The 13068-nt window shown below is 44.6% G+C and overlaps 1 protein-coding gene across 13 annotated transcripts in view; it reads right to left on the minus strand.

The window, feature by feature from the left end:
* Positions 1 to 320: 320 nt before the first annotated feature.
* GPCPD1 (glycerophosphocholine phosphodiesterase 1) overlaps positions 321 to 13068 on the minus strand; it is a 68683-nt gene continuing 55935 nt past the window's right edge. For all 13 annotated transcript variants that reach the window (XM_012522567.4, XM_071211526.1, XM_071211529.1 and 10 more), the window contains 4 exons: positions 12848 to 12984; positions 12239 to 12374; positions 11558 to 11718; positions 321 to 3654 (listed from right to left, as the gene is read on the minus strand). In XM_012522567.4, coding sequence (XP_012378021.1) covers positions 3465 to 3654; positions 11558 to 11718; positions 12239 to 12374; positions 12848 to 12984 — 624 coding nt within the window. In that variant the 3' untranslated portion in view covers positions 321 to 3464. The remainder of the gene's footprint in view (positions 3655 to 11557; positions 11719 to 12238; positions 12375 to 12847; positions 12985 to 13068) is intronic.

A 13068-nucleotide genomic window follows, 5' to 3' on the forward strand; every position in this document is an offset into this window, starting at 1 on the left:
TCCTACCACCGAGCCGCCAGCGCGGGCTGTAGGCCACTGGCCCAGAAGGGGCAACCAGCCTCCACCTGAGTCAATGGAATCATCATCACTATTCCATAATTCTCAGTGAGAAAGAGCAAAAAACAGGCTGGGGTAACCCATCAAATATGTCCCCCAACACCCAGGACGAGTGGGATCTGAGTGCAGCCACGCACTCACACACAGCACACGCAGGGCAGGCACACGCACAGGCGCACACGCACACACACAGGCACTGTGGTCAAGCATGCCACACGAAACTGTACACAGACCATGAAACAATCTGAGTTAGGAAACTGGGATTGTTGCCACCACCTTTTATTTATCTAATTCATAACTTGTATAGACACTATAATAGTGCTAGAAAAGCAAAGTCCCTGCCCTTAAGGGGCTTACAATCTTGGGAGGGAAATATAACAGGCACATAGGAAGGTGGACTCTAAGAAAGCACATGCGAACAAATGCCAGCGACTCCAGAGGCAGCACAGTCCCAGCACACTGGGCTGGGAGTCGCGACACCCCGACTCTAGCCCCCCTGAAGTCACGGACCCTCCCTGGGCCTCCCACCCAGATGCCGAGTGAACAGGGAGCCTGAGGGGGGCGTCTGCAGGCTCCCAGCCTACAGCGTCATGATTCCGAGCAAAAGCTGAGGGAAGTTTTGTGAAGGAGGTGGTACCTGAGCTGGACACTGAGGCAGGCAGAGGAAGGCATTGCAGCCAAGCGACGCAGTCCTGAGGTAGCCCGAGCGTGGGGTATGGAGCGAGAAAGACAAGTGTCGCGAGGAAGGAGTGAGGTAAACGGGCGGCCCCAGGCCCCGGGGCAGGGCAACTGTGCTCGCCCACACCCAGCACAGCATACAGCTCCAGAAACGAGGGGAAGAACAATGGCAACACCTTAGCAAACATTTTGCTCAATTACCAAAAATATAAAATAATTTAACATTATACCTCTACATTTCAAAATTGACATCAATAAACTGCCCCAATTGTCAAAATGTAAGCTGATGCAAAGTTTACATTCTTAGTAAACATAACTCTTAATTTAAAGGACATTTGATACAAATTGTATTATCCCAATCATTCCAGCATTTACCTTCTACTTGTTCCGGGTACTGTGGAATAAAAACGAGACAAGGTCCCTGGCCTTGTGGAGCCCACAGCCCGGCAGAGGAGACAAACATCACACACGTCCTTCCAGAGCCCATGACCAAGCACGATGCAGGGGGGATCCTAATGCCGTGAAGGAAAAGGCCTCCCCCCCCCCCGCTGAAGGGACCTGGCAAGGGCCCGGGAAGAGTGCTGGCTGAAGGAGCTTGTCTGCAGGAGGAGTGCAGGAATGTGGCGTGTGGCCCCGTCAGCAGGTGCAGTGTGGCTGCTGCAGAGGTTCAGGGCAATGACTAGTGACAAGGGGCCTGGGTGTGTCCTATGGCAAGGGGAAGGCCCTGCTGGCTGTGCTGTGCTGTTTTGAGGTGGTACTGGGGATTGACGCTGGGACCTCTTACATGCAAAGCAGGTGCTTGCCACTGAGCTCCACCCACCCCCCTGCTTGTGTTTTCATCGTCTCCTGACACTGGGTCAGGAGAAGACAGGGAGAGAGCAGCGAGGCCCTGCAGAATCGCCAGCAGTTACAGAAAGCTTTTCTCGGCAAAGAGAAACCTCCAGGAGAAGCCCTGCCCCTGCCACGTCCTTTCCTCCTCCTCTCTATCTTCTTTTTTCCCTAGAAAGGCAGAGGGAGGATCAGAGAACAGGATGAGATGCACACATATGGCCAGGCAAATTACAAGGCAGCAGTAACTGTACTGTACAAAGCTCTGAAGATGAGGACGCCTTCGAGAGTTTTTTAAAAGTGCCTAATTCACACCACAATTTTGGAAAATCTCAATGTGAGGAAAAGCAAACAGAACCCTTGCAGAACACTCTATTTCCTACCCTATTTTCCATTAAATATGAGTGTTATAAATACCACTGGATTTCAAAGTCTATCTTCACACAAGTAAGATCTGTTCAAAATTGCATTGCTTAGCTTAAACAAAAGAAGATACAACCTGTAATATCTTAGGCTTTCAGTTACTACCAAAATATGTTACACATGTAAAAAGTGGCTAGTAAAGACCATGCAAGAAAAGGTAGATGGCAAAGATGCAAACAAGCTGTTCCTTTAGGGTAGACACTCGAATTCAACGTTTCATAATAATATTGTAAGTAAAACTGATTCTATAAAAGTAACAACTTCTTGGAACTTCATTTTATAATGAAGAAAATAAATTTGTTATTTTATTTAACATTCATCCTTAAGTTACAATTATGTCAAAACAATCTGCTTCTAATGAAAGAAAGCTCAGCAGTATAATTCTAAAAACATGCACATACACTTAGTAAGAGCTTCTACATTTCTGAATAAATTACAGCATGATATACATTAACCAATAAGGAATACCAATATGAGAATTCAGGACTTTTCTTTTTTTCTGCATGGAGAGTACTATACAACACACACACACACACAATATAAACTCTCAAAGCAATGGTGTGTAATAGGTAGTGAGAGACACTTAAAATAAGCAAATTTAAAATACCTACAAACAGGCTTTTTTTTAGGCAACAAAATATTTTCAGTCCTTGACACCTTCTCACTCACCTAGCACCACAGATGCAAGGACTTAAGAGTAAACACGTCCAATTTCATGCTTAAAACCTAAAGCATGCACTGAGTAGAATTTATACATTGTGATCTACTTTACATAAGTATGCAAACATACATCCTATTACTGATATTTTATACATTAAATACCCTGCAGCATTTTGAAATTTTAACATTTATGCAAAACAACTTTTGAAAGACTTATGAAACACGTTGCCAAGCTGCACCTCCAGGCTGCTTACACAGGCGTTGGTTTGTCAAGTGGCAAAACGGCAGCAGCCTCAAGGTGGATACTGAATGAAAGTGGGACATGTGCATGTCGATCCATGTAAAAATACAGATACACACAGATGGCACAAGGATTTGTGCAGTTGGAATCACCAGTGCAAATGCATGCATTTGAGGTACTTATGTTTTCCATGGTCAGGTATAATTATGCATAGTCATTTCCTCAAGTGCTAAAGATTTCAGACCTGATCAAATGAAAAGCTGCAACAAGTATAAATATGAGAAATTTATATAATAGTTTAATTTCAAAGTTCAATGTTTTTAATGTACATCTGTTTAACATTATAGATTTACATATTTTGTTTAAAATATTTACCAAGCAATAAATCTTTTCATTGTAAAGAGACTGACTGGTAATTATACCTGGCCAAGTGATTTAAGTAGCATACTTGGAATTCTAGCAAGCTGTAGTGAAAGAGTAAAACGTGTCATTATTGCTTCATTGGACGAGACACCTGAAAGGCAGAGAGGAGCAGCGCTCAGCGGCGCCGGTGCAGGAACGGCCTCGGCGGTGCAGGCTACGCCTTTTCCACGTTATCCACGCTGTTGGCGTCCACATGGAGACCGGGCTCCCCACACAGGGGTGAGGGACCAAAGCGGCTCACAGCGGGACACAGGCAGTTCTTAAGCTCTGGCAGCTCCTGCTTCAGGCGCTCCAACTGCTCCACTTGGAATATATTTGGCTGTTCGGGCATCCAATCATATATCCTATGGTCAGACAGACATAAAACACATAAAACAGTATAATTTCATGGTTTGCTTCAGACCTGACTTTTCAGGAGAATTCATTTACAGAATCCTTGGAACATCTATATTAGAAAGTCTTTTTCAAGAAGACGCAAGCACTGTTCCATATTACACCCCTCTCCTCCCGTCTCTCCAACAGCCCAGAGCAATGGCTCTGCCTCGGTCCTCCCGGAGCCAGAGACCAGCTGAAGGCCCCGGCCCAGGCGGCGACCGGGGCTGACAGCCAAAACTGCCAATGCCTTACATGGCAGTGAGATTATTTATGAATTCCAAAAAGAGAGATTATGTTTGTAAACTGGTCTGTTCCTCTATAAATACACCCTTTATAAAAGCCACAGATTTCTGGTATTTTGCATCAGCACCCCTTTAGCTGACTAATACAGAATTTGGTACTGAAGAGTACAGTGTGCTTTTGCAATTACCAAAATGCTAGAATAGTTTTATAAATGGGTAAGGGGTATTTTGGGGAGGAATTCTGAAGATTCTTCATAGAAAACGCCTAGATTGCTTTGAAGACACTGTTGGTAGGAATATGGATGCTAAAGAGACTTTTTATGAGGTCTTAGAAGTAAATGATGAAACTATTTTTGGAAACTGGAGGGAAGGCGAGCCGTGTTTTAAAGCTGAAGAGAACTTAGCAAGATTGACTCCTGATGTTGTATGGAAGACAGAATTTGAAAATGGCGAGCCCAGACATTTCGCTGAGGAACTTTCTAAAGTAAACCTGGAGAATGTGGCTTGGCTTCTCCTTGCAGCTTTAGTAAAACGCTAGGTAAGAGAGAGAAGCTGAGAACTAAATTGTTGGGCACAAAGAAACCAGTAACTGATTATGGAAATTCCAAGCCTCTGGAAATCAAGCCCCCAGATGATAGTGCCCCATTTGAGAAATTAACTAAACTTGGAACTTATAAGTCCGAATTGAAAATGCAATTATCCAGGAAAGACCTGTAGAAAGTCTTACTGTCTGATGGCTTGGACCCCCGCTTCCTGCATGCTAAACCAACATGCTTTTTGAGAGAGCTGTATGAACAAAACCAATGTCAGCCTGGACTAAAAGGAACATGTAGGGGAGAGATGGAAGGGAAAATGGCTTTATGGGGAAAACCATGGAAGCTGAGGTCTAGAAGTAAGACATCGCCTTGGGCCGAGAGGGACCTCACCCTTGTGTCCAGAGAGGGTGAGCATGCCCTGGTGGTTGAAGAGGCTGGATGTTCCAGCCCACCGCTCAGGGAGTTTTGCTGCCCCAGGGCACAGAGAGGTGTGGGGAGAGTGAGGTCAGCACCCCACAGGTCTCAGAGGGGTGCGCCTGCCCCCGTAGACTGGGAAGGCCACGTGGCCAACCCGCTGCTCTGAGAGGGTTAGCCTGAGTTTAGGGAGAATGCTGCCTCCCCTCACTGTACTAAGGGGGCTGAGAGTACCCCAAAGATTGAGTAAAGAGTGGCCATCTCTCCAACTTTCTTGGATGGTGAGGACTGGAGATGTCACCACCCAGATGCTTGATGAGGGTGGAACCAAGAAGAACCGACTCTCAGACTTTGAAATCTAATGAAGGAGGCCCTGAAGGTTTATGGAACTGTAGGGGACCCACATTTCCCTGTTTCCCTCCCAAATTCCCTTAAGGTAATGCTAATGTTTATCCTTTGTCTATCCCTTTGTATATTAGAAGCAGATAAATGGTTCCAGTAAGTTTTAGAGTTCTACAGCCAGACTGGACTTTGCCCTAAGACAAACTGTTATCTCTTTAAACTGACTGTGATTTGCGTTTGTACTTAGCATTGCTAACTGATTGAATACCGTACTGTCTTTTTGGAATTCACAGGGTAGAAGGTGCCATTTTGAGATTATGAATTCCAAAAAGAGAGATTATGTTTGCAAACTGGTCTGTTCCTGTGGGCATGATAACTCTGATTATATTAGATTCAGCAGAGATACCTGATTAAATTATTTTAAGATCAGGGCTTTGATTCAATCACGTCACTAGAGTGCATGCCCACCCTGTCTGGTGGACAGGCACTCAGAACACAGCCAACAGAAACGGCTCTGTTAGCAGGCAGAGGCCCCAGGACAAGAGACGAGCCTGACAGTCAACAGCTGATCCTGTGGAGAGAACAGAGCAGCTGAGCCCAGAAAGAAACCATCCGTGGGGGAGAGAGCAGTCTTCTGCCAGCCTACAGCTGAAATCAGAAGAAGCTGGGCCCATAGAGCCTTAAAAGGAAAGAGGAAGGCTGAACCCTCCTTAGACGTCACCCGCGGCAACACTCAGGGCGAGTAAGTACCTCTTAAGATACCCTGAGTTGGACTCTTGAGGGCCTCATAACTTTAAGATTCTACCCCGAATAAATACCCTCTACAAAGCCCGAGAGAGCTCTGGTACTTTGCATCAGCACCCCTTTGGCTGACTACTACACCTTAGTTGACAGACGGGAAACCGACAGGCTAAGTATATTGCCCCAAGCCATCAAGCTACCGAGAAGCAGAGCTGGAATTCACCCCCTCCATGAGGAAGGTCTTCCCTCAGAGGACCGCCCACAGCTGCGCAGGGGCAGGTGTGAAGGGAAGGTCCTTCCTCCTCAAGCGTGAAGCCAGACCCCTCACCAAGCACTGCAAGCGAACCTACAGCACCACAGGAGGGCAGAATTTCTTAGAAAGATTTTTTAAAAATTACTGCCTCTATTAAGTATTTGACAAAATTAAAAACTTTCTGTTAAAGACATCTATAAGAGAATGAAGAGCATCTAACTTCACTTTCCCTATATTCCAATATAAAGAAAGAAAGAAATTATAAACAAACCTGTGAGTATGACAAAAACAGTAGAGACACAGCAACACAATTTTGAAAGCCAGAAAACAGATGGAAAAATATCAAAGTTTTTCAGTTAGCAGAACTGGAAAGTCCAAATTGCAAGCCAGTCGTGGGAAAAACATCCTACTCTAGCAAAATTCCCCAAAGGCGAGTAAATCAGTGCCAAAGTCCTCCTGAAATGGGAGGGAAAGGCAGCAGCAAGCGTTTTCCCTCCTCTGCTTCCTGCAGCTAGGGCTGGCCCTGTCCACCCCAAGGGGCTGAAGGTTGATTTCTGGACCAGAATTCAACAGCCGTCTGCTGGAATGGGGGGCATTTGACAAAAACTCCAGTCACACACATCAGGCAATCAGAGAGCATGTGCATACAAACGCTCAACAGAGAGGCGCCTTGCCCATAGCTCGCTCCCTCGTTTGGCTCTAAGAACCCTGAGAGTCAGACCTGGCTCCTCTAGCTAGAATGTATGGATTGTTCTACAAGGAATCTGATCAGCCAGAAAGTAAAGTTCTACATCTACTGACATCAGAGGTTCACCAAAGAGCCCACCCAGATTGCTCCAGAGCCCATCCATAAAAGGAAGCCAAGGATTTCCAAACAACAGAAGAAAGCTTCTAACATGGAACATAGGAAAACAGAAGAAAACTCCAAAACAACAACAAAAAACCCTTAATGACTTCTGATAAATCAAGAAATTTTCCCAGTTCAAGGACATGTATTTCCAGTTTAAAAAGGATGCCAAGTCCTAGCACAATGGGTGCAACTGAACCCTCAACAAATTTCAGAACCCACCCCTGGAATTTCAGAACACTGTTCCCAAAGAGAAGACATCCAAGCTTCCAAAGAAACAGGTGAGAGAACAGGAAGCAAAATGACTTTCAGATTCTTAACAGCATCACCACTGGGGCTGTGAAGGCAACAGAGAAATACTTTGACAATTCTAATGAAAAATTATTTCCAACATAGAACTCACTGCTCAGCCAAGACATTTTAAGACAAGATATGCCTCAAAAACACTTACTTTTTATATGCCCCTCTTTCTTAAAAAAAAATGGTGGAGGGATGTTCCTATCCTAAAAACGATAGTAAATCAAAAGGAAAAAGGATACGGGATTTAGGAAACTAGAAATTTAACAGAGGATAGGGCAGAAAGCAGTCATCTCACAGGACAACAGATGTGCGCAGAGCTCAGTCGGTCTGTCCAGAAGCAGGCCGAGGGAAAAGGAAGGTGTGCGGAGGGCCCTCGCCCCCGGGAGGCACTGCCACTCTACAGACAGTGATCTCAGGACGCAGGGCCCAGGGCCCGCGGGAGCCTGAAACCAAGTCGTGGTCACATGCAGCTTCTCGTCACCGAGGGCTGATGGGGTGAGGCTCTTCCTGGAAGGATTACTACACTCTGGTTCACGCCTTGAGAATGGAGGAAAGCTACAGGGAGCTGAGAACCAGGAAGCACGCAACAGTCTGCTCCAGGTTACCGGAGCCCTGCTGAACGGTGATGCCCGACTCTGCTGAGCAGGAGACCGCCTAGATGGCAGAATGTCAGACAATGAGCACTGAGAGATACACACACAGGCACAAGGCCATGGGTACTGTGTGACTCTACTTAAACACACAAATTCAGAGAGAAGAAAAAGAGTGCAAGTTCCTTGGGGAAGTGGGGGGGATGGGAAGTTAATGCACAATGGGCACCGGGTATCTGCGGTGGCAGAAAAGCTCCATGGATGGCGGTGCAGGTGGCATTAACAGTGTCAATATGACTAATTCCACGGAACTGCTTGCTGGGCAGGGGTGGAGATGGGAAAGTTTATGTTGCAGATATGTTTCCACAATTTAAAAAAGACAAACTAAGGAGACAATACCAATGAAAAACAATACAGGACGCTGGACTGGATCTAATAATGGAGGAGAAAAGGCCCAGAAGGACACTGAGACCTATGAAAAAACCAGAATATAAACTGGCTTTACACCAATGTTAAATTTCCTGAACTTGAAAACTGTGCTTAAGATGCTTCTGTAAGTATCTTTGTTCTTAGGAAATAAACATGGAAGGAGTAAGCGCTCAAAGAGCATGATGCATACAGATTGCTCTCAAATGTTTAGAAAATAGATACACAGATGGACAGATAGAAATGTGGCAAAATGGTAAAAGCTGGTGCATCTGGGTACAGGTTAGAGGCTTATGTTGGCCTCTCTGCACAAGATTGTTGTCAGTTTTTTTTTTCCACCTGTCTTACCCGACGTAATATCAGAACACTGGCAACAACCCAGATGACCACAGAATTGTGGTTCAAATATACAATGGGGTATTATAAAGCCATGAAAATGAATAAATTATAGCTACATACACCAATCTGATTAATCTCAGGATCATAAGTCAATTTAAAAAAAAGTACCAATAAAGATCTCAAACACATAAAATAAATGGTATATTGTTTCGGGACAGAATTAAAACTTAAACGAAAAAATAATAAAGAATTTAATAAGCAGGTAATTCTAAGGAAGGAAATAGGAGGATGGGACTTGGGGGCGCAGGGCACTTCGGGACTAACACTTTTTCACATGGCATTTGTTAAACTGGCGCCCACCTTTTTTTTTTAAGAAAAAGGGCATAACCCGATTTATTCTATGAGGCCGGCACTCTCCCTGATTCCAAAATTAGACCATCCGAGAAAGGTAAATTAAAGGCTGATCTTACTGTCATAAATGCAAAAACTCAACAGAATATTAGCAAATAAAACCTAATGGTTTAAAGTGTTAATAATAGAGCAGTACATGGGAACTCTGTATTCTATGCATGGTTCTATAAACATACTTCTCTTAATTAAAAAAAAAGCCCTCAATGGTTTATGAAAGCTAATATATCACAAAAACATGACTTAAGTATAAAACCTATTATGACTTAAAGCCTTCACAGGGGAAAATAAAATAGTTTTTGAAAGTCTAAAACACCCAATTTCACTACACTTTTCCACAATCCAAAATGCCTCAAAGGTTCCAAATCAGTAATTGAAACAGATTTGATAATGAAAAGCTAGTAGTATGTTTAAAAATATGGAAATAACACCTGAAGAAATGATTAAAAAAATGTGGGGCAAGCACTCAGCCAGAAGCGACGGGAGGCAGCGGGACGCCTGTTTCTCAGCGCGAGCCTGGTAGGAGTGCTCAGGTGTTTAAGCTGCAGGTAGGAAGCTCTTTACTTAAAGTGAAGAGGAAGAACCCAGAAGGGGTGGAAGCCAAGGCTGACACAGCCCCTGCCTCTCAGCAGGCCCAGCAGGAGCCCCAGCCTTCAGCACTGCCCTGCCTCTGCCTCGGGGCCAAGCAGGCAGAGCAGGCCCACCCCGCCCGCCCACGCCAGCTTCACGTCCACTGCGGGCCGCAAGAGCGCACGTGAGCACGCTGACACACAGCATCTTCCTTCCCTCCATCCCACGGTAGTATCTGGCTCCAACCAAGCAGCTCCCTTGAGGTGAAGGGCCTGTCTGAAATTCTGCACACTCCACAAGCCCAGGTAATCACCTGGCACAGTCTCATCATATTCTTTATGACTGAAGGTGCTTAACATCATTCCTTACTTAAAGCAGCATTTCCTTCAAGTTATTACTTTAAAATTTCATTTTATCAGCTGGAAATGTCTAAAAGAGCCATAAATCATGCTGTTTAAGGAAAAATTAACCAAATAGAGAATAAAAGGCAGGAGGAGGAGGGAGAGAGGGAAAGAAGACCAGGAGGCTGTAATTTTAAACCCACATTGAACCAGACAAAATATTGAAAAAAGTTTTATTATGAAAATGACTTCATAGGATAAACAGTATTAAGAACCAAACCCAAGGAAAGTGTTTTTTAACCTTACCTGCCAAGGATTTTACTCTAATAAATATGACAATTCAGGTCAGCACACTTCTTGAATGATTGTGCTCAAATATTTTTGCAAGTCCTGTAATCCCTCAGCAGAGTCAATATTTCTCCTAACCCCAAAATTTTATTCTAAGGAACCCTTTTATTCTCCCAGATATGTGGTTCTCAAACTTACATCACGAATCACCCGGGGAGCTTATGAAAAAAAGAGGGGAGCAGTGAGATGAGCAGGTTAAGTGAAAATGACGTGCCGTGTGGCTGGCAGATGTGATCAGCGTGTGCAGGCAAGCAAGGACGCGCACTGTCAGTCGAGGCTGCGTGCTCAGCGCCCCCGCCCCAGAAAGACGGTGCCGGAGCCATCACGGAGTCTTCGTGGGTAGCCAGTGTGGAGTGCATGGGGAAAGGGGTCAGATGGCGCAGGGCCTCACAGGCCACTCGGTGACACAGGACAGTACCAGGATCTGACCTGGGTTTTAAAAAGATCCCCTAGCTGCTGTGCTGACACAGAGAAGCCGAGGCAAGGGAGGACGCAGTGCCACCAGTGAGCAGGCTGAGCTGAGGGGACAAGGGCAAACATGCTGGGCAGATGGAGGCAGGCAGCAGGACGTTCTGCCCGACTGACTCTGGGTGACATGAAGAGCAGAGTCGGGGAAGGCACTGAAGATGCGGCCTGAGAAACTGGAAGGTGATGCTGTCATTTACCCTGACATCAGGAGGCTACAGAAGGAACAGGGGTCAGCACAGGAAAAGTCCAAGCTGGAGATACATAAATTGGTAAATTTTCAGGATAAAAAGATGTAGTAAAAGTCACAGAATTGGATGAAATCACCAAGAAAGAGAAATGTAGACAGAGGTTGGGGCGAATAGCCGGACCCATCCCCAGATGACAGTTCATCTGAGTGAGGACAGGGTCATTTGAATTTTTTTTTAGGAGGTACTGGAGATTGAACCCAGGACCTCATACATGGGAAGCTGGTGCTCAGCCTCTGAGTTACATCTGCTCCCCATCACCTGAATGTTTTAACAAGCTTCCCAAGTGATTCTGACATACTCCAAAAAAAAACCAAAAAACCAAACCAAATACTGACAAACAAGTGTCAAGATAGACCTCGGGCTAAACGCTACAAAATCTTAATTTTATTTATCGTTTCATAAAGCATCAACTACTTTTTTCTAATATTTCATGAAAATTTTTCATGAGAAAACGAATACCTGTCATAAATTAGACCGCTGACTCCCAGCTCCTTCAGCTTCCTCCGGTTCTCAGGGTCGTTGGTGTCGTCGCCCCAGCAGAACAGGACCAGCCCCTTCGCTTTGGCCTCCTGGACGTAGGCGGGGTTTCTGAGCAGGTCTTCAGTGTGCGCACTTATGCCCTCAAAGCAGAAAAACGGTGCTCATCAAACAGCACCAACGCTGCACGTGCCCAGTGCTCATGCTCGAGCCCAGCCCTCGCCACCGCAGAGCAGGCAGGAAAAGGAAACATTCAGAATTTTCGCTCCCACTTATTTTAATTCACTCTTTAAAAGTCCTTTTTAAGGATATTTCATATATACAATATAAAGTATTTGTAATATATGTATATATATTTTATAAGCATGCAGATATTGGAAGTGTGGGGTCAGAAAGTTTTTACCAATGGAGTACTTGGTCAAACAAGTTTGCAGTCTAGCCATTTTAAATGATTTCTAAAAACCCACTCAGAAAACAAAGCCTGAGCTAGGTCTGAAAGACCTGTTTATCTTTGCTCATTGGACCACTTTTCATTCTGAGATCTAGTATCTTCATTTTAAGTACAACTACTTGTTGCATAAGTAGGTGTAAGAAACAGGAGAACCTCACCCACCACTATGCTCTTTGTGTGGATATATATGTAGCAATTCAAATATAACTTACCAGGAGATTTTCAAACTGTGCGAAGCTCATTGCAATGGGAGTTGTCCGTGACCTGAGGTCCATGAGTTCAGGATATATATCAGATTTTCCTTGAGTCAAAAATAATATGGGATATTTGTTCTGCTTTTGCCGAACCCTAAAAAAGACAATTTTAAAAATACCTTTCACTGCAGGGTTATCTGTAATATATTCGGATTAAAATTTTAGAAAATAGTAAAAATATTAAGAAAACCAACCAACCAACAACAAAAAAGTGAAATACAGTATTCAAATATAACCACCATTAGTATGTTTCCTTTCGATAAAAAATTTTTTCATGCGTCTATACAAGAGCTAAGACATTCTCAGAAATGGGCCGCAAGAAAGCCATTGAGGGCCTCCACTCTGGTAAGGAGGACATGATGTGCCTGTGACATGAAGCACGGGGCGGGCGGTCAGGACCCCTGGGTGTGGAGGGCGCCCGGTGCCGTCAGAAGGGGACCAGAGCACAGCCCATCAGAGGACAAACCTTGGCAGTGGAGCCTACGCAACTTCCCACCTCCCACCAGCATCGCTGGACCCTAAGGCCTGGCTACATTCTAGAGCACAGGAAAAAATTATATTACTCACATTGTGCAAATATCTGCATCAAATGAAGAAAAGATTATTCTCCTCTTTCCAGAATTTTCTAAAACAGTTTTTAAAATTATATCCAAAAACAGGTTCATGTCAAAGTATGTTGACAAGTTGCCATCCCACATGCCATCCTATGTGGAAGAAATAAAAGGAATATAAAAAAGCCATTACATACCCTAGAATCAGGGAGAGAAGAAAAACAACAACAAAACTAG

The sequence above is a fragment of the Dasypus novemcinctus genome, chromosome 24 (assembly GCF_030445035.2).
Source record: "Dasypus novemcinctus isolate mDasNov1 chromosome 24, mDasNov1.1.hap2, whole genome shotgun sequence".
Classification (NCBI taxonomy): domain Eukaryota; kingdom Metazoa; phylum Chordata; class Mammalia; order Cingulata; family Dasypodidae; genus Dasypus; species Dasypus novemcinctus.